We start from the raw sequence: 26,765 nt of genomic DNA, 5'->3' as shown, positions 1-26,765 counted from the left end.
GAGACATTCTTTATAAATTAAGGTTACAAGATTAACCTTTAATAGATAGTTAACATAAAGATTGTTAAATAGTGTTTATCTGGATGTTTTATTCAGGGTGCTTTTTTTTTTTTTTTTTTTTTCCTGTATAAAAAGATATGTACTTTGGGTTTTCAAGTGATGCCTTTATTTCTTTACACTTTAGGATTCCGTAGGATGAGTTTCAGAACTGCATAGAAACTTTTGTCTGCAGAGCACTACTGGTGAAGTTTCCAACTCACTCAAGCTGAGAAGTGTGTATCAGAGGGAGAAGCAAAATCGGTAAGCACTCTTCAGAAATGATGTGTGGCAAGTGGATCTCCAAGCTGGTTTTCCATTTCCATATTCAAATAAAACACCAAACTTTTCATTTTTCATTCTTCTTTGCACATAAGCCTGGACACCTAGCTTTAAACATCTGAAGAGGACTGATTTTAAGGAGTCCGATAAGAAAAAAATCTCAAATTAGAGATCAAAGAATGGAGGCACCCAAAATCAGTACCATTTTTTGAAAATTTTCCACTGGGACAAGACTCATCCTCTTTTTCTAACTGCAATTTCTTTTGACAAATTTAAGACTGCTTTTTAAATTTTATGAAGTTTATGAACATTTCTCCTTATGTGCACTAAAAATGCAAATGCAAGCATTCTGATTTTCATGAACAACTGAATTACCAAGTCATTTTGTATTTTACCCGTTTTCAAAACAAGGCCTGTTATACTTGTCATTTACACTACATTAGTTTAACCATGAAAGGTAAATACGTAAATGTTTTTATAACTTCATCTGCCAATATAAGGTTATGATATAGCTACAAAGCACCTCAAATGTTACTTATGCATAGCTGTAGCTTGATTACTTTCTACAGATTAGGAATTTTGGTATAAATCAACATAATTTACTGATTTCAAAGAACTAACTCACAGCATTCTCAGTTAAAGATTTGGGCTCCTCCAAGGAGAAAATTGTCCTTCAGTAATATAAAAAAAAGTGATTAGTTTGAACTGCTTCCATTTATCTAATATATGGCTGCAATCAGATATTAACACAAAGAAAGGAAATGTCCATGAATATGCTATTCAACAAATAACTTCTCTGTTATGCTTAGATGCTGGAGCATCTCACTAGACAGCATGGAAAATTACATGCATAATTGTTTTTATAAATCTAAGGAAAATATATTCACAATGCTAGATGAAACTTTAATAAGTACATCTTCTTAATTATTAAGAATAATCAATTATTAATTATTAATTATATTAAGAAGATGACCAAATTAATCAATTTACAATGAAAAGGCATACTCTGCTGTACCAAAATAACTTATTCTTACTATGGCTGAAACTCTGCTCAGCCTGAGTAAATAACCTTTGCATGAGGCCATTTCCCTACTGGAAGCTACTGTAGGACTGCTTCAGAGCAGCCAAAATCCAGAAGTCAGGACTGGGAACTTGCTAAGAGAAACAGAGCCATAGCTCCTGCACCCATTCCCTCAGGCACCAGCTGAAGGGCATTCAAAAGCTTGAGTTCTGTGGGAAGGCAATATCTCTGAATCTTCGGAAAAATTACACTGATTCTAACACTTGGCAGTCATCTGTTGCACATGCTTGTTTGCATGAACAACAGTTGCATTCCTGTACAAGTTTTAAATCACTAACTTTGCTTTGCAGTCTCTTAAACTGAATTGTAAAAAGAGCTAAACATGCAATAACAAAATGAGGAAATCTTTTAGTGCTACAGACATTTTCTGTATTTATATTAGTTATGTTAAAATATATATAAAATCATGTATGCCTTTGGTAAATGTAAAAGTTTAAAGGTTATTAATAGAATTATTTCTTAAAAGGAAAACACTGAAATACTGATTTTTCAGCAAAGTAACTCTCCTCAGTAATAGTTCAGCAAAATAAGAAACACATATGTTCTTTATTGTATTTAATTTTCACACATAAAATGTTTTCTTAGGAGGAAAAAAAAAAAAAAAGAAAAGAAAAAAAAAGAAGAAAATAAACATCCTGTGAATTCCCTTAGGTGAGTAAAACCAAAAACTAAAGCAACAACAGCACACTTTTTGAAATGACATCCCTAAACATTAAAACCATTAACACCCTATGACCCCACAACCTCAAATAAACTACATGTCACTGTGTTACACCACGCTGGAATGAGGACTTTAGGTTAATTTAGAGTAGACCAGCCAGCCAGTCAAGCCCAGAGACAGTTGCTACTTGTGACAGTTCTCTACAGTAACACTCAGCAAACTGACAACAACAGGGTTTGGGGAGTGTGAAAGTTTAAAAGAACACAATTCACATTAACTCTTCAATATATTGTTCACATGAATGCCTGTGGATAATAATGGACAGGAATAATTATCTCTTTGGCAATAAGCAATATTGTACAATTAAATAATTGAACAGAAAAGATACACCAAGGAACAGTCCTTTGTTTTGGAATGGATCACATAATCTTGGGATCTTTTTTCATCTAACTTCTGTTCGTGAGATTCAGAGTAGGAATTGAGTCTGACCCCAGGACAGAAGCAGAAGCAGTGCAAATACAGAAAGGTAATGACTCTTTCAGCTCTTCTGTAAGAACAATCTAAAACTAGAAGAAAGGTTACTTACCAGTAACCGATGCTCTTTGAGAAGTGTAGCCCAAATGTACATTCTAACAATTCTACCTCTCAATCACAGGACTCATACCTGGAAGGACTCTGAGGAGAGAGGAGAAGCAGATGGAAGACAAATGTATAGGTGGACTACACATTGTGAAGAACACCGGTTACTGGTAAGACATCTTTTTTTTTCTTTGAATGAATCCCATGTGCAGTCTTAGCAGTGAGTGTATCCAAGCAGCTACCCCAGTGTGATGGAGATCTCAGCACCTTTCACGCAAGTGGTGACTGCACAACTACTTTATCAAATGCTGCATTGGTTCTTGAAGCACTGGAGATAGATAGTGTTATGCCTGGCAAAGGCAAGGATGAATCTCCAGGTAGCTGCATTGCAGGTATCTGGAATCAAAACTTTCCAGAAGGCACAGGGTGAAGCCACCTAAGCTCTTGTCAGGTGCACACTAACCCTCATTAGACTCCATTTTAGCAATGTGATAGCAAGTCAGGATGCAGCCCACCATTGCCTTTTATTGTGTAGCGACAGACAAATACTGTATTTTCCAGTGGTGTAGAGCCTGTAACAGGGTTGAAAAGGTTTGGACCTGTAAAGATAAAAGGAAAGAGGACTCCCTACTATGGAGATGAGAATTATAGATACAGTCTTAGAGTGTAAGGCTTGGGAAGGAAAAGCTGGAGTCTAATTCCCTTGTTAAAATGGAGTTCTAACATGAATGTCTGTAGAAAATCCTGGAACCAAAATAGCTTCTGGTCAATTAAGATAAGCAAGGTTCATCTTTCAATGATGAGGGCCTTCAGAAGACATAGAACAAGAGCGAAAGCCTGCAGTAGCTGAAACCACAGTATTAAAAATGCACAAGGGAAGGAATCCAAATACTGACCCACCTTTGAGCAAAATGTGTCAACTCACAAAAATTTGAGATTCTTGTTAACCTACGTGGCAAAGAAGTCTATGTCTGGTTTGTCTCCTTCCTGAAAGATATCCAAGGAGGACTTTAAACCAAATCTGCCATTTATGATACAGGAGGATGTGGAAAATGTAGATTTTTGACATTCATACTCAGACAGGCTGCAGGTAACACAAGGAAGAGAGGGCTTCTTTTTAACTCGTTACATGCTACTTCACAGTTAGGTTGTCCATCACTCCTTGTATGCATGACCATCTGGAGAGCAGACAGTAAATTTTCCACGCATTTGAGCAAGGCAAGTTCAAAGCCACCAGCATCTCTGCGCTCTGCATGCCTGGAGCTGGGCTGCACTCCCCATGCCATGAGGAACATATTCAGAATTAACATTTTTGGTGGCAAAAGGGCATCTCACAATAAACACTTGAGTAGCCCAGTCTCGGCAGGGCAGCATTTAACCTCAGATGGAATTGATGTCAACAAAGTAGGAAAACATGATCCCCAAGGACTGCTCAAGAAAAGTATGAGGTAATTCAACCAGTTCCTCTGTCTCCTAGTCTAGACTCTGCTCTTCAGCTAGCTCTAGAATGTCTGTAACTCACTGTACAGTTTTTTATATCAAGTTGAGAGAACAGCTTCCCATGCCAATGGGCAAAGGCCCTGTTCTGCCCTCCTCATACTTTCCCATTTGGTGCACAGCCACTGTTTACCTTCAGCTGGCTTTGATGCTTGCAAGACTCCACTGTGAGCAAATTGGACACATGGGGAGCATCAGAAAGAAAACACAGTAAGAAAAAAGATCAATTCTTGAAGTTTCAGTGAATTAGGTCATTGCAGTCATTTGACCAATGAACCCTGAGTAAGCCCAAGGCCGAGTGGGTGGGACAGTGACTGGTGTGTTCCAGGCTGAGGAACATCACATTGCTGGGATGCTGGTCCCACCATTTACCCCACAATGGAAATCCCAAGTGCTCTCTTATCTCTGGGCAGCCAGGGAAAAAGGCAAGTGGGCAGGACTGCTGTTTCAGTTGCAGCCATCAGGTCAAGAAGCCTTGCATACTCTGACCACCTCTGCTGCCTTCTGCCAGCAGTGAGCCACCTCCTCCCCCTCGCCCCAGCAATAGCACTCATAAGCAGTAATTACACATGTAGTCACAAGCCTGAAATACGCAGCTGATCTGGCTGAAAAGTTACTTGGCAAAAGGAAAGAAAAGAAGAAGAAAAAAAAGACTAATTTCGGCTTCCTCAACACACACTCATGGCATGATTACAGGTTTGAAAAGGGGTCAGAGTGACCCAGCTCAGATTGGTTTAATGTGCCAGTGAGGGCACTCTACAGCTGCAGCTCCTTGGAGTCCCTAAGATGCCCTCAGCCAGTGCCGTCCTGTTGCCTCCCCAGCCCCATGCACACCCTGTGCACACCCACATGCTGCTAGAGCTGGCTGCTCAGCAACACAATGAGCCACCCGAAATGTCCACCTGAAAATTCACCATGTTTCTGACATTTGCTGCTTTCATCCGTATTGCTTATGTATTCAGGATCACCATACACCTGGATGTGCCAGACTGAGGGAGTTTAAAGTTAAAACACAGCTGCAGTCTGTAGCTCCACAGACAAGACCCCAAACCTCCACTACTGTGGTGACATGCTGATGGGAGAGTCCTCCCATGTCCCTGTGAAAGCACTGGAATGTGAAACCCAAAAAGATTTGATTTTGGGACTTGGACGGTTTCTGCACGGATTGGAGGTCAGTTTAGGTTTTACATTCTGGTCCATACATAATGCACTTCATAATACACAATTACAGTGAGGAAAATGATCTCATAGAAGTAAGTAAACAAATTTGAATAAATATATTACGGGGATATCTTGATTTTATAGTTTATGATCAACCTTAATTTCAACAATGAAACTGGTGACAGCAAATCAGACACAGATGTGCAAAGTTCTTCCCCTGATATTTACTGAGCACAGATGATAGCTACTTGGAACAGAATGGTGTTCACACCCTTTTTATTTTTATTTTTTGCATTATTAGGCAAATTTGTATTTCTGTGGTTGTACTGAAATTAACATATTCTTGGAACACATGTTTCTTTAAATTCCATGGAAAGGTCAGTCCTTTCTGATGCCTATGGGAGCACAGCATAAGTACCAAGAAAGTCTTGTTTCAAGCATTCCATTTCTCAGAGGAACAGTGAAGTGTGTGAGAACACAGAATCTGGTGTTTGGGTTGTGTTTTTGTTTGACAACACTTTTGCCCTGCTGAAGGAAACAGAACATTTTCTTTGATTTCAGTGGGGTCAGGGTAACATGTAGTATGTTTGCACTTACTGATCTCCTATATAACAGCTTGTCACAATTTTTTGAGCAGGGCACAACACTAAATATTATAAAGTTATATACAATTTTAAAACCAAACATCACGCTTTCACGTGGAAATTACAGGTGATAATATAAGTAAACAGTCTTTCATCTCTGAAAGCACACCGAGACCCAGATGCTCACCACATTCAAGTTTTGCTTTGGATATTATGCAATTAAAACCAAACCATAAAGATTAAAAAAAAAAAAAGAAATTTTATATATAGTTTAAATACTTAAAGTATTCATAAATATAATTTCTATGTATTTCATATACTTTCATATATTTTAAATAAATGTATTTTAACAATACCTAGAGAGAATTATCTATTCTTTTAAAACAAATTCTTGTGACGTGAGTTAGGAAAATTATGTGAACTATACCTGTTATCACTCAGATTTAACACTCTTAGCTTCTGCATCTGACCTATTTCATCAGGAAGAAATTCCAGCTTGTTGGAGCGCAGAGACATCACCGTTACGTTTTTACAGCTTCCAATCTATGGGAATGGAAAAAAAAAAATTTAAATGTTAGGATTTTGGTAAAATTTATTATCACTAATTTTATGTCAGAGGGTGGCCATTTTTTCCCCCTATAAATAACAAAGAACAGAAAATACAGTATCCAAAGTCAGAAAATATTATTCTTCTTTGTCAGAAATCTCAGGGAAATGCACTACATTACTTGAACTTCTGAGTGATATTCTCATCTTTACATGAGTTTACTAGTTTAGTTTTTATTATTTTACTATAGAGTATGTAAGAAAGATTTGGTATTCAACACTACGCAGAAATAACTGCTTTAAGAGACATTTTATCATAGTATGGATGAAGTCTTAGGCCTACCAAAAGCCATTTAAATCTAATTTAAAAACAGGATCAGCTTCTCACTTCTCTGGGTAGTTCAGGAAGGAAATTCTCATCCACAGCCAACGTCCTCAGGTTGTGAAGGTAACCGATTGTTGAAGGTAAGGACTCCAACTCATTACAGCTGCAGTCAAATTCTTCTAATAAAGATAAACTGAAATTGTAAATGTAGTTGTTAGATGCTGTACAAGGGTTAGGTAATAAAAAATAACAATCTAAAACCTTTGAAAGTTTAAAACCATCACACTTCTACAGATGCCATACCCTGAAGATGGAAACTTTATTGCAAATTTCCCTAGAAGTCTGTAATAATACAACTTTAAGAACTACTAGGAACACTGTTTATCAGTCATAAGTGGTAGGACAGTTTAAGAACAACCTGTTAGTTTCCCATATTATCATTCTTATGTTTTGAAGTGAGGATGTATTCCAGGTATTCCAAATTCACAATGATCAGGGCAATTCATACTAAACTGAAGAGTCAAACAAAAAATTTATAGTATTTATAAATTTATATACGTTATATAAATTTATATACGTTATATAAATTTATACATTATATAAATTTATATACATACAAAGACATAAAACAGCTAAAGAAATATCAGTGGTGAGCAAAAAGGAAAAAAAAAAAGATGCAGAATTTGCCTTCAGGTACATTCCAACTGATGCACTTGACATCATTTCTAAAACAGATCAGTAGTGAAAACAATGAACTTGGATCCAAACTCAGCAAAGTAATCTCAGCCTGCTTTAGTCACACACAGCTTCTGTACAAGTGCTTATCTTTCACGTATTGAGAGTTCTGGCTAAACTGCGATCGTAAAAGGGTATCTGTATGGCAAGGACTGAAACAAAGTAGACCAAAACAAGTCATCTCCTAAGATTCAAGTTCTCCCTTTATAAAAAAATGAAATAATCTCCATTAATGTCTTTTATTCCCTTCCGTATGTTGTTGTATCTGTCAAATTGTGAGGAAGCTTGAACTTTCCTCCATGCAATCATATTTTCAAATAAGAGGAAGAAATAGAGTCAGAGTCCTCTGCTGAGCTAAATAGCCCAGGTTATCCATAGCCCATTGTATCACCAAGATTGGTATACATAGAGAAATACAGCTTTCAAGTGCACAGAACTAGCATACGGCATACTTCTGCGTTTTATTGCCATCACTCCCCACTTCTGCTGGCCCTTTTTTTGCTCCACATGTACTATGTTTTTCTCTCAAGTTCTATAATTAACAACATCTCCCTGTCCACTTACAAAGGGACTAGATGCCCAGAAGCATTTTCCAAATGTGTTGGTAGATCCAATAAAAAGTTTACCCATGCTACAAGCCCTGTATATACATATACATGTACATATACCTGTGCATATATATACATATATGTATACATACAGGTACACATATGCATATACAAGTCACAGCTGCCGGACTAGACCTTCACTGTATGTCTAACTTACCTTTATCCCATTTTCTTAACTCAAAAAAAAAAGTAAAAATGGTCTTTTAACCTTCAGATTTTATCAAATGTGAAACCAGAAATAGATACTCCTTACAAGGAATTCTCAGAACTTTCCTATAATTGCTGTGTTTCAGTAGACTGAAAAGCCAAAGTGAGTCATACAGCGATTAGTGCAAGAGATGCATGGAATATTTCCAAAAGCCCTGCTAGGTTTTAGCTTTTCTTTATTATAAGCTTTGCATCTACCTAATTTATTTCAAACTAGTTACAAACCAATTTCAGTAAAGGCATAATCCAGACGTGTTCAACTACTTCATACGGAATACGTGCTTTGACAGATGGAAGTCCAACTTGAAAACTTGTTAAATTGAAAGATGTGCATATTCTTCCTTTTACTGATGATAACACTATCAGAAAAGCTTGAAAATAGATAAACTAATTTTGAACAACTACATTTCCAATGGAAATCGGAAGCTCTGATTCTCTGAACTGTAACTGTGCAAGTTTCTATGACAGCAAAGAATGACTTTATCAGACAATAGTTTTATTTGAAAGATATTGTCTGGCACAGACATTCTCAGCCTCTTTTCTCCCCGATGACATCATCAGTAGACAATTGAAGATGGCCACAATAAAAACAACAAAGTCCCCATGGAAATATAATTTATCTCTGTAACTACCATTGTTAAATAATACGTAGTTCAGAAAGTGATTTTTCATTCACCATGACTTGATGAACAGTATGTTGAGAATAACAGCTATAATTACAATCATGCTAATTTAGCTAAAATGTCATTAACTTTAATGTCTTCTCGGGCTAAATTCAGATTTTTCTCTATAGATTTAAAGAAGAACAGGCAATAATCAGATATGAACCTGCCACTCCGTTTGGCACCCATTAAAATGGGGTAGTTCTCAGCAGTGTCCTAAGGTAGATGAAGAATATTTTTAGGCAGATTAGTAAGGAGACATTCATGGAGAATGAAGTCTGCCATGAATAGAAGAGTAGTTCCAGCCTGTCTCAGCCCCATTTTGTACAGTCACAGACTTTTTCTCTCGACAGCCACAGCAGCCTAAATCGCAGATATTAGACACACCCACTGTTATCTGTTCAACAGCAAGCAGAAGGAATTCTGTAGATCCAGGAACAGAAATTTGCACTTTCCTTTGCAGCATCCGATATTGTCAGATATGGTGTTGACTAGAAACATATACGAAACACTCATCTGACACAATATGCTGGCTCCTGAGTTACTGCACCATTACCTACGTATGGGGTACAACCTTCCTCATGACCTTCCTACCCAGAAAGTGGGAGAATGGGCATTTGCTCAGGTCCTGTACATGCAATCTCCAGTCCCTGGGTCTGATTTGTAAAGTACATAATCGATATAAATCCTCTGATAAACACATGCTTAAACATTTTATTAAGGTAGGTCTACTGTGCATAGTATACTGCAGGGTTCAACTCTAAATGCCACTTACAGGCTTGCCCTTTGAAGAAGACTGCCAAAAATGAGGGTGGTGGCTCACTGCTAACAACATTGACTCAGGCAGTGCTGAAGTGCTCTGTGTCTCATCATGAAATTGGTCCCTGGAGGGAGAATTCCCTCCTCCACATCACTAATCTTTGTGTGACAATAATACACTCTGCAGTGGGTACTATGACTATCATTCAGGAGAAAGAGACCCAGTAGGAAACTATCCAAATGGATGAGTCAGAGAAAGGAAGTTCATTTTGATGTGGGAGACACTGTCCTCATTAAATGAGGGAAAGTACTTCGTTTAAAAGAAACAACCAATCATTCAAAAATAATGTGATAATATTAGATGATTAACCTAGTGTTCCACAAATACACCTTTTAGAGCAGCAGTAAGCAACTCTTCAAATATAATTATGGATCCACAACAAACAATTCTGACCAGATATTAAAAAAAAAAAAAAAAAAAGAAAAAGAAAAAAAAAGAGGGAATCCTTTTCAATCTGAATCAATCTGAACAATCAGTAAGAAAGCATTGTCACAACAGGTTATAAAAATGATTCTCAAAATTATTAAAGATAATGTTCGACATTATATCAACCTTTTTGCATATAACTTTGAGCCTTATGAGCTTTCACAGTCAGAAGTTATTGCTACACAACAAGATTTTCTTTTTGTCATTCACTTAACCAATTTTTACTACACATCATTAATATCACATAAATCTAAAGGCACTACAAGAAGTAGAGCATGGCAAGCCAAACCTCAGCTTTCAGATGTTACAGTTTTCATAGTTCACAAATTTGGATTTTCTTTTCCTGAATGTCATATAAATAACTAAATTATTATTGAAAATATTACTATAAAATGGCTGCAGGAGAAGCAATAGCTATAGAGGTTAGAGCTCATTTCTATTCTAGAGACCTCACTGTCCGATCATATTCTTGAACAAGTTCCAAAAGCTTTCCAGGCTTTAATTTTGGAAGGCTCACAACAGCACTGGCTTAAGAAAAATACTCCCAATGAAGGGGTTTGTTGAGCTAGAACTCGCTGAAGAGAGAATAGTTTTTGGACTGTAAGAACAGGCAAAGAGCCTCAGTGCAACTCTGTGCACAGATGCCAGAGACAGTGCCTGCCCCTTTCCCCATGTTCTGTGCTGACAGCACGGGATTGGTATAGCTAAGTGTTCAGTCACACCAGACAGACAATCATTTTTTAGGCTGAACTCTGTTCCTTCTGCATGAATACTGGTGTAAAGAGGAGGATGAAAATGCAAGAGCTGTAAAAGGTGGCCAAAGACCCTGCATTCTGATTTTTTTTTCTTAATGCCAGTTTAGATTGAATTACAGATGTAAAATATGTAGAGGAAGGGGTATCCTACAAAAATGCCAATGTTAAAGATATCTTCTGCTAGAAAGGGATATATGTTGCATGAAACAATATAAAGAACCACCTATTTCTGTGTATGGAATAATAGTCATACTTGGAAGTAGGTGGTTCTTTGTATAGTTTTGGAAACAGGCTTGAACCTGCCTTGACAGGTGCCTTGAAGTTTACAATAAATTGTGGATTTCATTAGGCAGTAAACTCAAGACCATAGAGGAAAGCTCTGCACACAGCAACACAACAGAATTTTGTACCAATGATCATGTAATATCTGACAAAATGATATCTAAAGGGCATCATTAGTGCTTTTCATAATAAGTTTACTTGTAGAATACTTTAACATTTTGATGTATACACCTCTGAAATTGTCGTGACTTTTCCATTTATGTGACTTCAATATTTTCAGGTATCTTCATACACATGAGGTTTACAGCCATTTTCTTTCCAGCATCAAGTCCTAGCTGTTGCTATGGAAACAGACATATTGCCCCAAATACTTATATTTCTTATACTTTTGTTGCTCTAATCATCCAAATTACAAGTGATTCATACAGAAGATAACTCTTTGTTCTTTGTCTTGAAAAATATGATACACTTCACCTTCCCGTCACTTATGCCAGTGTAAGTCCACAACAGTAATGGTGTTGCTCCAAGTGTAAATGTTACAAGCTGCATGTTAGGCTCACATTTTGAAATTACTTTGTAATTCAGTACATCTTCTCTGTCTTACTTTGGTTTCAGGAAAAATACGTTCCACAAACAGAAGGGAAAACAAATTTTTCTTAATGTTGAAAAACTTGAGACTTATACTCACTTTCCAATTGCATTTGGCAGAATTGTAAGCTGATTGTCGTCTACTTTTAAAGTTGTCAGCCTTTTCAACAGTCCTACAAAACAGAAAAGAAGGGAGTAATAGAAAAATATCTTCACTTTCTCCAATATTCTTAAATAAGCAATGATGCCTAACACTAAATAATTTAGGTCTAGATTTTAGAAAAAATACAGTATACAAACACATTCTTGTCCCATTGAAAATATGTTTCATCAAAATGAAGCACAGATTAAATGTTGAACTGGATGGCAACAAGTAAAATATTAGGTATATTTCTGAAGTCTTGAAAAAAAATGAAAAGAAAAAAAATAGGAATAGTATCCTATCTGTCTAGGAAGTGCAGTATTTCTAGTTGTCTATGAATTATCATGAAGTCTCATAACAACCAAAAAAAAAAAAAAATTCCTCAACTATAAAAACATGAGCTGTGGAGTTCTCACCTATGGAGTCTGGCAGTTGCTGCAACATATTTGATGACAACAGGAGATCTTCAAGTCCTTCACATCCTGATATGTCCAAATCAACAGTTTCTATCCTGTTTTTTGACATATCCAGGTACACGAGCTGTTTTAACTTCCCTATAGACTTAATAGCATGTTACAAAGTGTTACTTGAACAGATAGAAACTGCTTGCCCACCTCTAAATTTAAAGACAAACAACTGTAATATGGATTTATATTTAGTTCTCACAACATGCTTTTTTATTTATTTCACCAAAGCAGCATCAGTAGTGGTCTAATAGCCTCATGGTTCAGGAAGCTGCAAAAACAAAGGTTTAACTATGGGACAGAGCTGAAAATTAGTTTCTCTGTGACTTTTCAAGAGATCAGGTGAAAATTCTAAGGCCTATTAAGATGCTATCCGTTGTGGTTAAACTAGCCTTTAATTCTGTAAGTCAGCTGTACCTAAGTGACACATGCCACACTAATTCATGTGTTCCAGGGGCATTAAATCTGCTGAAAGTTTGAGTTCTCCAAGTCATCCAGCTCTATTAATTCTTCACTTGGACACAGAGCCAAGAGACATTTACTCGCAATTCACGTCTACTTGTACCAGCAGGCCACTGGGGCTAGATATGCAGGCAATGCTTTTCTGTATCATACTGATTGTCTACATTTGATAAAATCTAAAATTAGACTTCAGATATTCATAGCTCAATTATAAGAGGTTAATCCCAGCAGTATACTTTGTGAATGCAGTGTTTAATTGCTGCTATAACATCGATGAGTAACATGACAGAAATTCTTCCCTAATTTCTTTGATAATCTGTTTATCATGCAAAAGTTTGAAGCTATAGAAGTAATTTGCTTCTTGATTCATTACCACAAGATGGTCACTTCATTCTAGACATGAAATTTCACCCAAAAAAAAATCAACAAAAGAAGGTGCTGTTGTTTTTCCTATACTGAAGCCTACAAGTGGAACAGCACAGAGATATCACTGCTGGGTTTACAGTGAATGAGCTGGATCTACAACCAAATGGCACAGATATGATTGCAAAGGAGGAGTGAGATAAGGCAGCACAATACCATTACTAGAAGTTGCCATCTGCTTGCAGTGCCTTGCATTCACATTAACACAAAGAATAATAAAAGGTTAATTAACACAAAGTGTTAATGTGAATTACTTGTTTTCCACAGAAAGTACAGACTTGCTACAAAGTAAAATGAGCAATATCAAAATTACATTTCAAAACATGTGAATGAACATTTATGGTCTATAAGAGAACTTTACAGCTTTGGGTAGACCATGGCAATTGCCTATGAAATTGTATGGATTCTACAAAAGTTTGTTTTTTTTTTTTTTTTAAGTTATTTACATATACTTTTAGTGGTTATCCACTGTACGTATGAAAAAGGCTAATAATTTTAGACAGCTTTATTTGTCAAACAATATGAATGTAGTTTGCTTTCATCTCTTACCTTGCTGATACCTGCTCTCTGCTTCTAAGTAGGCAGTTTCCTATTATCATTATTCAGATCTGAGTTGTAAAAAGGGAAAAATCTCCCTTTCAACCCAATCTTTGCCATTCTAACAGTTGAATATAATCTTTGTTTCTAGCACAGACTACTTTTTTTTTAAACCAAATTATCAACACTGGAAACCTGACAAATCTCTAAATCTTCAAATCAATTACCAGTTAGTAATTCCTTTCTAATTCCAGAAGTCAAAATTTAAGGCTAGTATTAACTATTTTAAACAGCCTGTCTTGGAGAATGTTTTCATAAAACATTGTTCTTACTAGAATCAGATTTAGTAGAGACAAATTATTCCCTGAAGATAATTAAGTTTCTTGGGACTCAGTTCCAAGATCTACAGAACACCTTCAGCTCTGAACACCCTCTCTAGGGTTTATGATAGCTCAGCAGGACTGTGTCTGGAACACATTTTAGCACTGGATATATTAACCAATTTCGTTGTCATCAGAAAAGAAATAGAATAATGGTTAAAATACTTATGCCCACATCCTCTTGTATAGGTGACTTCTTCTACTCAGTTACGCTGCAGTAATAATACTGTAACATGTCTGTTTTTGATCTCCAGTTGGTATCAGAATCAACAAATGGTTTCAAAATTAGCCCTTTTTAAATCTTATTTTATTTTTTTCCACTAACAAAGTTTTCCAAAAGTGGACATATGTACAGTGACTGAAAATGACCATTTTCTGTGGAGACATCCTGCTTAACACAAAATGAAAAATGATCCTAAATTATTTTAGATTAAAAAGAGTCCTTGTTCAATGAAGAAAATTGAATTTTGATTAATAAATGTTCAAAGCTGAAAGAGGACATACCACTTCTCCTTACAACACCTAAACGTTTTTATGCTAGATCTATTTCTAAAAGTTCCCTGCACAGTGGAGCATCATTATGTGAAACATAAGATCTGCTACCTGTGTGGAAAAAGGTTAATGACTGGGATCTCTTTCCCCAGTCATTGTTTATTAGTATCAAATTATTTATGTCAATAAATACTGAAAAAAAATAAATATCCAAGTTCTATCATGGGGTAGCAAGAACTCAGAAACAGCACTAATACAGATCCATGACCCCAATGGCTAGATTTTTAAATAGCTATTGTTCTTTTTCTAAATGGAATGCTTTTAGAGTTCTATCTTCATCCCACTGTCTCAGTCACTTCTAGTATAGTTAAACATGTACATACTTCATGTTTTCTTTAATTTTATTTAGATTACTTAATATTTCCTCTTCCTTCTTAAAAGTCAAGTAGGGTTTTATAAAACTGCTAGTTAATGTATGGTGTCTGAGAAGACAACAGTAAACAATCTCCCTTCACAATGAAAACTACACGAGGCTTAAATAAAACAGGCACATTCCCATTTAGACACTATCACGCAATAACACAACATTTAAAAGGTCTTCATATTTATGTCTGCTTTTAGGGTATGGCTACTATATTATTTTTTGATAATAACTAATTCACTTTAATTAACTAACTTTAACTAGGAATATGCACCCATTCAAGAAATGCACATACATTCATTTACTGCAGGGTAAATAGTTAATTATTAGCTTAACAGATTTGATTACATGAAATAAAATTTCATACCCCAGGTAGTATTTGCAAGGAATTATTGTCCATCCACAATTCCTTTAGATTTTGTATTTGTTCGAGAACCTCAGGCTGAGGAAAAGAATAGATAGTATTATGGACAGTTACATAAACCTGTTGGTTATTTTTAGTTAAATAAATCAGTATTTTCTTACAGAAAGATTCCCTCCATTTTCTTTTTTTTTTCTTTTTTTTTTTTTTTAAACACCCATCACACTCTCAGATAGATAATGAAACAAACAGTATATTAAATGAACTGACTTTACATGTTATTGCTCTTTTTAAAAACTTGTAAGAAGAAATGTAAGAAACCTTTGGAAATGAAATAAATACAAAGAACTTAGAAGCTCTTGTTCTAAGTAGTTTATTGGCAGTATGCAATTTATGAACAAAGCAAATAAGCGAAGTGAAAAATGTGGAGTTTTAGAAACAATCTGCTGAGAAGAAAGACCAAATCTCATCTTGCAGCACATGTTAAACTCTGCCTTTTACATAATTTATGGTCTCAAAAATAGCTTAACAAAGGCTGATTCCTGAACGCTTTCCTGAATATACCACATTTATGAACTATTTAATGTCTGTAATTGTCATATTCAGTAGTTAAAACAGCAGCATACAACGATCAAACCTTAAAATTACAGTAATATTAAGCTTTAATCGGATGTTCTATTTTTTTTCAACATTATAGATGTCAGTGAGAGAAACAGAAAAGGGCAATTCCCCCAAATCATTTCTCATTCATTACAGCTGTGAAAATCAAGAATTATCAGGTCACCAACATTTCCTTGTTTCAGCCTAACCAGTATTTTTCTTTTTGATGAAACACAATTTTCACAGGTAAAACAAGACTTTCAATTTGCCTTAACTCTGTAAAGTTAGAGTTTTTTTCAAAGTCTGCCAGAAACTGATAAAATACTTGATTCAGAATGAACCAGATTCTAGCATGTGAAAAGCCTGTAGTACTATTTCACCAGAATTATTAAACATAGCTAGAAAAAATGTATCTGTCTAACACCCTAGGACCTCATACTGACCTCATACTGTTTCTGAGACGTGTCAGTTCCTACAGACATTGCAGACATTGTAAAAACTTCCCTGAAGGGAACAGCAACTTGATTATTTTCTATACTAAGAACGGGGAAAATTCCTGAAAGCCATTCTATCCCAGGGAACCTGAGTTACCTCTTAGAGTTTAGTTAGGGACAGAAACTGCTTTTGGTGCAAAAAAAAAAATAAAAAAAATAAAAAAATAAAAATTACTTCTGCTAAAAGTAATTTCTAATATATTTGGGATTTAATGCTAGATTTTAAGGATATGTAATTAACATGGGTATTTACAGTAAGATCACCAATTCATCTCACACTGAAGTAGTCCAACAGTAGCAACCAGCTGAGAATGAGAATTGCTTTGATCTGAGCTGCAGAAGCTTGATGCAGATGTAGTGTACTGCTTTATCAATGCTGACCTCATGGAAGACAACAAATCTATTTTACAGGTAAATGTGACCATAACGTGTGGCCATAATACCGTAATGCCTTTCAAGTAAAAATTTAATCTCCCAAGCACAGAGCATCCAAACCACACTGGCATGCTACTAAAAAAAGGCATTTCTTACCAGCTCAGAGAATTCATTATTGCCCAGATCAAGTCTCTCCAGTTGAGTCAGTTTATGCATTGACCTGTAACAGATTAGGAAATTTCTAAGATGAAATTTTTCCTTGGGAGCAGTCAGTCAAATTTTACTTAGGGAAGAAAAAAGCTCAGATGATATTGTTGTTGTAAGAAGAGTTACATCAGCTGGACATTATTGCAGATGAGAACAATGCACTTTAGCTTTCTGACATTAGCTAAAGTTCTAGAACTGCTAAGAGAGCAACAAATATTTTAATATAAAAATGAACATACAATCTTGCTATAATTTTGCATAATTGCTCAAGGAAAATGACTCACTTATAAGCAATTGAAAATAATATAAATCATGACATCTACATTTGTAAATTTATGATCAACTTCTTTATAAACTACTAAAAAGTATTTATTCTCTTTACAGCAAAAGTACAAAGGATGCCTGTTATGTCCCTGAAACTGCATCTAACTTCAGCCATGATACGAAAACATTTTTGTGACAAGGAGAAGCACAAAGCTGCACGCTGCACAGCTGGAGCTGAGCTGAGGCTGTTTGGGGTCCTTGTGTTGGTTTAACAGACTGCCCTGAGCCCATGGGGTCCTCTCCTCTTGGGGCTGCTGTATGGGTGACCTGAAACAGGGCTTCTGTTTTGGTCATGAGGAAACTAACTCACACCAACAAGCAACGGTACTCGGTGGCATTTAGTGACACTCACTGTCTTCCAGTAGCTTAGGAAAAAAATAGTGGATGAAAAACAGAAAAGAGTTTTCTAATTAAACAATCAGATTGAGATTCAAGCCTCTAACATGCTGCAAGGCACACCTAGGCAAGGATTTCTCTGTGCAGTCCGTGGCTGTGCTGCATGGTGCTGCATGGGACCCCACCGGGGCGAGACAGGCTCCACGCAGCCACGGCTGCAAAAGCCAGGGTGACAGCAACATCAACCAAAGCAGCTTATCCTCTTCACAGCATTAGGAAGGAGAGACAAGTAAGAATGCATCGTGTGAAACTGAACCAAAAGTAAGTAGCAAATATGCACGATAAACCCAAAAGGGCTTTAAATGACGAATAATCGGGATTTATGTCTGCAGCTGATCACCACATAACAGCCACAAAGGCACTTTCATTGTCTGGGCTCAGGTGACTCAAACAGTGAAATAAGAGGAAAAATGAAAAATGACTAAAAACGACTTGATGAAATTCCTGATTTATTGAACTAAATGGAATAAATCTCCCAAGTTTACCTCCGGATTTGTGCTGTGAGGAAAAAAAGGTTATTTCTAGTATAGCTTAGACCTATAAAGGCACATGTCACACCATATGTGGACTGACTCTGAAAAGTATTTAATGTACCAGTTTTGAATATAGGTAAGCTTTTAAAAATACACGGAACTTTTAAAAACTATACTGAGAATGTGTCATGGGCACTGACTCAAAGAAGTAATCCCAAAGCAGCAAAGATATTTTCAAAATGGAAGGAAAATTGCTGAGCAACTTCTTAACACGAGCTGAAGGACTGAACATGCCAGAAGGGTGGCAGTGCGGTGATTTCTTCCATTGGAGTGGATGTTCTGCTGTAGTGTAACGTACAACTTTGCTCCTACTGGACCAAAAAAAAAAAAAAAAGATTCTTCTAAGGCTGATTTATACGCTGATAGATATGAACTATTGCTACCTCACACCTTCCCAAACTGTGAGAATCTCATAGTTTTATGAAATTAAGATTAGGACGTTGCATTCAACATTACTATGACATTAGAGAGTAAGAGCAGTGTCCTCATTTGAATATATTGATCTTCATGGTTTACGATGGTTGACTTTTAAAGTAAGTAAATGATTTCAAATAGTGCACTCGATGTGTTATATTTAAAGAGGTTATTAAATTTAAACCAAATAGCTTTATAAATATTACACGCAGATTTTATTCATTTTGAAAATAAAATGGAATAATGAGATCATATTCCTCCAGGCCTGATAATGAGAATTCTGCACTAAACAAGGCATTTCAGGCATTAAGTCTGCCAGGGCCGCACGAGCTGCTGCTGTGCAAGTGGTGCAAGATGCCAGGGAGTGCCCTGGGGTGCTGGCTCACAGCTTCCCTTCTGCTGCCTCAGCACCAGTGCTTCCTCACCCAGCTTTGGCTCCTGTGGGTTAGCTCTAACCAAGCAATTCCTGGACATATCTGGGAGACAGCCTGGCCAGGACCCCTTCCAAAAGCAGGCAATGTGGCTGCCCTGTTCTGGAAAATGTTCAAATTTAATAAATTAATTACTGCCTGTATTTCCATGAACAAAACTGGGACAGGATAGTATCACTGTTGTAGGACTTCTCTTTAAGCCCTACCATTTTTCAAGAGTAGAGTGAAGTATTTTCTGCTAGACATATATTATTAAAATGAAAAAGTAGGTAGATAAATATTTAGCCCTCAAGTTTAAGTTATATATTTTATTAGATTTCTTTAATTAAACAGACTCTTTGACCTACTGCATTTCTCCATCTTTCATATTAACTTCAATGAATGAATGGTAGGGTCATAACTTAAGATCAAGTGCCACATGCGCTTCTGTACTTTATAGAAATTAATGATCTGCAAAGAAAAGTTGTTAGAAGACATCTAGGACTCTTAGGCAAATCGCTCACTGCTGCACCAATCAAGTAATTCCTTTGGACAGGAGCTCCTGTATCTAGGTCTTAATTGTTCATGTAACATAATTTCCAGTATTTTCAAACACAGAAAATTTAAGCAACATAATGTATAAAAGCCAGTGAATTTACACAATGGTTTGGGGAAATGCAATGCCAAATCCTTCGCAGGTGATGTCATCAGTACTGTGAAACCACTGGTAATATTACTGCAGGTCACACTCCTATGTTATTGATTTCTTCAGTGCTTTCTTTGTTCTTTTCTAAAATGTTCTTATATGTGTTTATTACTGGTGTTTATTTTTTTTTTTTTTTGTCCAGTTCTGCACAATCTCTGCTTCTTGCCAAGTCTTTGAGACTCAGCAACTAGCTTATTTCTGCTGATCACACAGTGTTTTGGAAATACCTCAAAACAGCCAGAGATTACTTTCAAAATCTTTCATGCTGAAGTCACCCTAGTGCAGATTAATTCACGATAACATCTTTTTAATGTCCTCTGATAGTTCATTTATTTAGTACTCACTCAAGCTCACTGTTCTAGGTAGTTTCTTTATATTTTTCTTCTTCCTGTCCCACATCTTCCATCTATCTGATCAATAATCACAGATATCTTTGAGACAGGAAAGCAAGAGAGACCTTTTGTTTTTGTTTGCTAGAATGAGAGGTAGTTGCCTGCACAGTTCTGGAGGGGTTAGCACCTAAACTGAATGGGAAAGTTACAGCAATTTTTTGACTACAAGATGCAAAACAAGATGGTGTAGTTTAAGCCTGAAGCATGGAGTGGTTAAAGCTGACATTGTTCCAAAACGGTACTTATCAACAGAACTATGATTAATCAAGACTGAGCACACAGATTATTAAACAGAAATGACTTTTTATATACTCTGAACTGAGTCCCCTTTTAAGTTAGTAATATAACTCTTGATTCATGCTCCCCAATTCCCAATCTGCTTCTTACTGCCTTTTTGCACTTTAAGTATTTATGACTTTGAATTATTATTGTTATAAAGCCAGACGGAATAATGAAAATATTTTATCTTTCAACAGTAACTGTTCAACATGTTGAAGTATCTGGAAGACAAGAAGCCATTCACGAAGCAATAAGCACTGCACTGGCACAACAGATGAGGACACTAAAGATAATGATGTCACCTGGACAATGTGAATATTTTTCACTCCTTTCCCCAGAAAATTCTGTTTTATATTATGCTCTCCATTAAAATTCTAGCAAAAATATGTTCTAACTCCTCTGGTCCTCCAACTGCACCATGATTCTCTTTGGAAATATCTTGCAAGACCAAGAGAAATTTTACAAAGCCAGACAAAAGCTAATTTTTTAAAACAAAGCTGCAACATACTCATCAGCTCATTTACACTCCCTTTCTCTTAAATAACACATAAATCCCAGAAAATGTTTACATTTGGTCTAACTTGCTCCTTCTAAAACTTTCACCATTGTGTCTTAATTGATTTAATATTAGCCTAGTTTAGACTTCTGGCACTTAGATACAAGTTGTAAATTTCTATATAAATTTTTAGATTAAGTCAAGTTAATGGAAAAAGTAATTACACTGGTAATTGCAAACACTTGATGACTAAGGACAGTCTTATTACCATAAAGAATCTCATTAACTTTATGAGGATTCTTTACACTAATGTGTGCAACCCCTGGCAGTATGTGCTTACAAGACTGGACTCAGCTTATGAAAAATGATTACAATTACTCAACTACAATTTACCAGTTGCCGTTTTGGAAATCAAAGTATTTCTGCCTGAAACAAATCAATCTGACCCTTCTGAAGGCCAGCCACTTGTTCAGCAGTCAGGTAGTACCCACACTTTCAGCCTGAATGATTGGGTTGTGAAAAACAGTTAAATATTACAAATCTTGACTGCAGGTTTCACTCCTAAGTACCATACAAAGGGTTTATACCCTAGGAAACATCTCAGCATGTCAAGTGAGCATTGCAAGTTTATTGTTATTTACACTTGCAGACATTAGAAGTTTTCCAGTTACAGCATTCGCTGCATGCACATTCACAAGTACCACTTAGTACAGCTAAAATGAGGAAACGCGACATATGTTTACAACAGACAGTTCTAGTGAAAACTTTTCTCTCAAAGGCAGTATTACTTGTGGCTTTACCGTTCTGCATTAAAGTTAATAAAAGCTTTTAGTGATTATGTTTCCCCATGCCCATGTTAACAATATGCTCCAAGAATAATCAGCCACAAGGCTGCAATTACCTGCTAACTGGAACTGGAAGCTGAACAGCAGCTTTTCTCTGGTATTTACATATATAATTACTGTTTATACACGCATGGAATTATGTGTCTTGAAATGTAAAACTCTGAAATTCATCAACAATGAAACGAAGGGTAATTTTAAATTACAAACAGGTTTGGGAAAACTTGTGCATTTCATACTGTCTTCTACCTTCGAACAAAAATTCTGCTTTAAAGGGTTTGTTTGCAATACTGTAAGTTCATTATAGAAAACAACTTCTAAATACAGCTTTGAATCATGACTGCATAATTTCTCAAGACGGTCAAATAAATAGTTTCAGAAACTGCAACATTTGTATGGAGACAGATTAATTTCATTCAGCTGATGCTGTATTCAAAGATAAAGCACACTGCCAAATGTACCCAAGGGAACATCATATGAGATTTTCCATTATCTTGTGATATTTTTGTCTCTTTCATGTAACTACTTATATTTTTCTTCTGCAAGATCCATTATATATTTTTTTATGTGGGGTCATTTTATAAAGGTTGAAAAGGAAAGGTGCAATTATGAGTAATGCTCAGTTAAATATTCATTGCTTAAATGATGTAATGTAATTTAATTAATGTGATAATAAAACTTGCAGCCAAAATTTTCACATAAATCTTTATCCATATCCCATTTGGATCCATTCTCCCACTCATAACCAACTGCAGGAGCTATATGCAGGAGATGTAATTCTCAGCTGTTGAAGTGGACCTCACAGTAGGTTCAGAATCAGGTGCATTTTTTTAGTTCTACACACAATAATGGACTGTAGTTCTCAAAAAACGAATGTGTGAAAACCAGTGTAAAGAGTAGCTCAGACAGATTACTGAATACTTGGTGGAAAATCAACATTGCTCATAATAGTTTTAATAGCATTCATAATCCATCAACTGTAACTCACATTACAGAATTCAGTGGTATCAATTATAATTCATGGTAATTACACACATTATCTAACATATCTTGCTTATGTTCTTGCATGTTTGCTTTAGCTGCCTTATTTAGAAGTTACATTTCTACAGATTGTTAACACTTCAAATAACCAGGAAAATATCTTGCATTAACAGTTTCATAATAAATAAATAAATAAAAGACTCAACTACCACAACTTATTCCAAAGAAACCATGGTGTTACCACCAAAATCCTGGTCTGACAGAGATGAAATGGTGATTAAGTGAAGGTTTATTCAAACCTTCAATCACGAACTTTTACACATTTCTGATTTTTTTTCTACATACAACGAATTGTACTCATTTATAAAAGTATCTCGAGTAGGTAAAAAGGCATGAGTGAAAAGCAGTTGTGTCAGAGACAAGGTTAGATTTACATAACCATAAATATGATCCAAGATGCAGTACAATACTGCTATATAATGAATGCATAGTTCTTTTCTGTCATAATTCTACTAAGATAGGACTGATAAAGTTATAACAGTTACATGATCTATTTCCTTGTGGAGCAACATAAAGGATTATGTTTATGCAATTTTCTGACAAATGGATACCCTTATTTTCTGAAGAAATAAAAAGCACCTAAAAGGAAATATGTTGTCATTACTGCAATAACTGCTGTATTAATTTCAAATAATATTTTCTCACACTTTTGTTGTACACAGTAACCTTTATTGCAAAGTTGTTAAAAATGTCACATTCAGGAGTCCCTTCCATTTCTGCTATTTTAAAACTTACAATATAACTTTCAATTCATTAATTATTCAGTTTAGAAGTTGCACTGTAAAATTAGTACCTAATGTTGAGAGTCTACCTGTTGCAGAACAGTTAAGTTTTAACCAGAACTACAATATTACGTGATACAACCACAGAGAAATATTTACTTCTACAGCACTTAATGGATTACAAAGAAATCTCACTATTAGTTTTCAGTCAATCTTAAGACAATGCATATCATTTATTGAATATAACACATGTGGCACGGAAAGCAAAGAACTACAAGTATAAATTAATGTGTCATAAACAATTTAATCTACATTTTATCCAGATTTTATAATGACAGGATATGTTCAATTAAAAACTTATTTGGAGGAAATATTGTTATACATAGACTGTAATATGTATATATTTATGAGGTTACTATCAAAAATAGCCTTTATTTCAACTAAAGTTATAAATCATATGTAAGAACGTTTTTGCAATCTTTAACATCAATCCACAAATCAGAGAATGTAGCAGAGACCATGAAGAACAAATAACCCCAGAAACCCCTGATCACAAGTGGCACTGTGTTGCTTTGTTGCTTTCATATGGTCTCATCGTTAACACAGTTAGGAGCAGCTAGTCCACAAAGCATGCTGTCACCTTGGCTGCATGGCTCTCAGAAATACTACTGCAAAAGGCAGCGATGTGCTCAAAATTAACACATTAGTTAAATATATGGGAAAAGCAGACAGCATATTAATCTGCATTAAACATTCTGGACTAAGAGGCAGCCTTCATCAGCCTTTATATACCAGAACTGTTTGGTTGCATAGTATAGTTTGGGAGAACTACCTCAACACAGTCTACTCGTGCTGATGCTCCTGACGCTGCCATTTCTGGTGCCCGAAAATCTGCTGACTCCACATCCTCTGCTGTTCATGCCACTGTACACACTCAGGCGATGGGCAAGGGCACACTCTCCATCTTCAGATGCTAAGATGAGAAAAATCAATTTCAATGCCCAAAAGATGGAACTGCTAGTGCAGAAGGTGTCTAAACACAACCCATTCATCTATGGCACTGGAGACTTGGGTGACTTTATCTAATTCTATCAAGGGGTTAAAATAAAAAGCACGACAATAACAGAAGTCCTACATACAGAAACTGGAAATCAAGCTCTTTTGTGATTCAGTCAGAATAAAAACACATAGGAAAACATTTCAGGAAAAAATATTTGTGTACAATACGCAAGCATTTTAGAAAGACACTTCTGACTTAATGCATAGGAAACAAATTTCCAATCAATTTTGTTTATGGTATATATAGATCAGATCTCTAAAATCAATCTCTCAGTTCAGGACCAAGTTTTGAATCACACTATAACTGGGAAGATATGCTTGACTGATTGCAGAGAAAGGTGAACTCTTCACAATTTTGATCCTTGTTCCCACACAAAATTCTTTCCCAATGCAGCTTATAAGACTATTGGGAAAGCGTATTCTAAATTTCTATTCAGATCTGCTTCTGCTTACCTGATTGTATAAATAAACAGAACACAGAGTAACCTTATTACCCATTGCAAAGCTCCTAGTAATATCAAGGCTTTGCAAATAAATTTTTATACTTTTTTTTTTTTTCTTTACCATCCTTTTTTCTCTTTTCAGTTTGCATCTGCTTCCTGGATTCTTCTACCTTCTTCCTTAAACAGGCTTTGCGTGGTTAAAACCAGGGTTAATGAATGTTTCCACTTTCTGGACTGAATTAGTCGAGTCAGCCTCATCTGGTGCAAGGTGTTACTGTGTGTCTGTGGATGCCAGGGCTGCCCTTGCATGCAGCAAAGCCCCTCTGCAGCCTGAGCAGAATTTTAGTAATGCCAAAGTTGTCTGGTGAAGCCAATGACATCAGATGTCTCTTGCATCACCATTAAAAATTAAATTTATCCCATGACCAGTAGTCATCCAAATTCATTATTCAACTGCATTACTAGGAGCCTTAACAAACCACCATGTTACACAGTTATTAACAAAGTTTCCATCATCCTTATCATATTTTTGAAGGTATCTGTACAATATATTACAGGCCTATTTTCCTCCACATTGGAGCCAAATAATCCCTGACACATCAATTCACAGCGTGACCCTGAAATACCCCATTTTGCTTATGAATCACTACTTGAATCACTACTTTCCTTTGGTACAGAAAATTGAAAAATTTTCTTTCACATTTGATATTTTCTATGCCATGCTGTTTATCTCAGAGAAATCCGGAGGAACACTTCAGAACATAAAAGAAAATATATCCATATATCCCCACTTGTGGGATTAAATGGCCTCAGCTAAACTACTGCTCCTCTTCCAGAAAGTAATCTGTGTTTCTTAACCTTGAAATGCTGATTGCAATGAAAAACTTGAACAAATAAAATTCATATTTGCAAAATTTCTATGTATATCTAGTTAAAAACATTCAAAATACAAGTAACAACAAACATAGTTACTCTGTACAGTCTGTGAATTTCAGAATTTCAGAATTAATATTCCTGGAGATAAGTGTGAGGTTTGGAACGTTTGAGTTACAGGGTAAATACAACACTAAACCTCGGTGCCAAATTTACATCCACTAAACTCTGTGGTGCTGATGAGATCAAAGATTTAATTCAGTGGTCTATGATGTCTGCATTTAGACAAAGAAGCAATCATAATTTTCACATAAAATATACGTAGCATAGATGACATAATGACAATAAAAAATGCTCGATAACAAATACACCTGTTTTTAATAATTATGAACTCAGGATCCATTGTGGATATCTAAATTCAAAGCCATTGAAACAGAGCAAGATTGACTGCATCAGTCACTGCCAGAAAGGTCACCTCCCCATTTCTGCTTAAAAGGCTGGATATTTGGTAAGTGATATACTTGGCAACTTCTGTTTTGTTGACAGTGTAATAATACATTGAAAAGTAAAGAGCAGATTTGTAAATACTACAGTACTGATCAACTTGAACATTTTAATAATTTTAGTCAAGTTTTTATATAT

The 26,765-nt window shown here is 35.8% G+C and overlaps 1 protein-coding gene across 10 annotated transcripts in view; it reads right to left on the bottom strand.

The window, feature by feature from the left end:
- The window catches only part of LRRC7 (leucine rich repeat containing 7), a 176,666-nt gene that overhangs the window by 45,947 nt on the left and 103,954 nt on the right, over positions 1–26,765 (bottom strand). For 9 of the 10 annotated variants that reach the window (XM_027462559.3, XM_072041781.1, XM_072041780.1 and 6 more), the window contains exons 8-13: positions 17,143–17,206; positions 15,524–15,598; positions 12,394–12,538; positions 11,936–12,008; positions 6,816–6,945; positions 6,309–6,424 (exon numbers count right to left, since the gene is read on the bottom strand). In XM_027462559.3, the coding sequence (XP_027318360.1) occupies positions 6,309–6,424; positions 6,816–6,945; positions 11,936–12,008; positions 12,394–12,538; positions 15,524–15,598; positions 17,143–17,206 (603 nt within the window). Of the gene's footprint in view, positions 1–6,308; positions 6,425–6,815; positions 6,946–11,935; positions 12,009–12,393; positions 12,539–15,523; positions 15,599–17,142; positions 17,207–21,887; positions 24,722–26,765 lie in introns of those variants that run through there. The other variant, XM_038182898.2, reaches the window with a different exon arrangement.

Source organism: Anas platyrhynchos, chromosome 8 (genome assembly GCF_047663525.1).
Source record: "Anas platyrhynchos isolate ZD024472 breed Pekin duck chromosome 8, IASCAAS_PekinDuck_T2T, whole genome shotgun sequence".
NCBI classification, from domain to species: Eukaryota; Metazoa; Chordata; class Aves; order Anseriformes; family Anatidae; genus Anas; species Anas platyrhynchos.
Note: the sequence above shows the minus strand (reverse complement) of the source record. Positions and strands in the feature narration are given on the sequence as shown.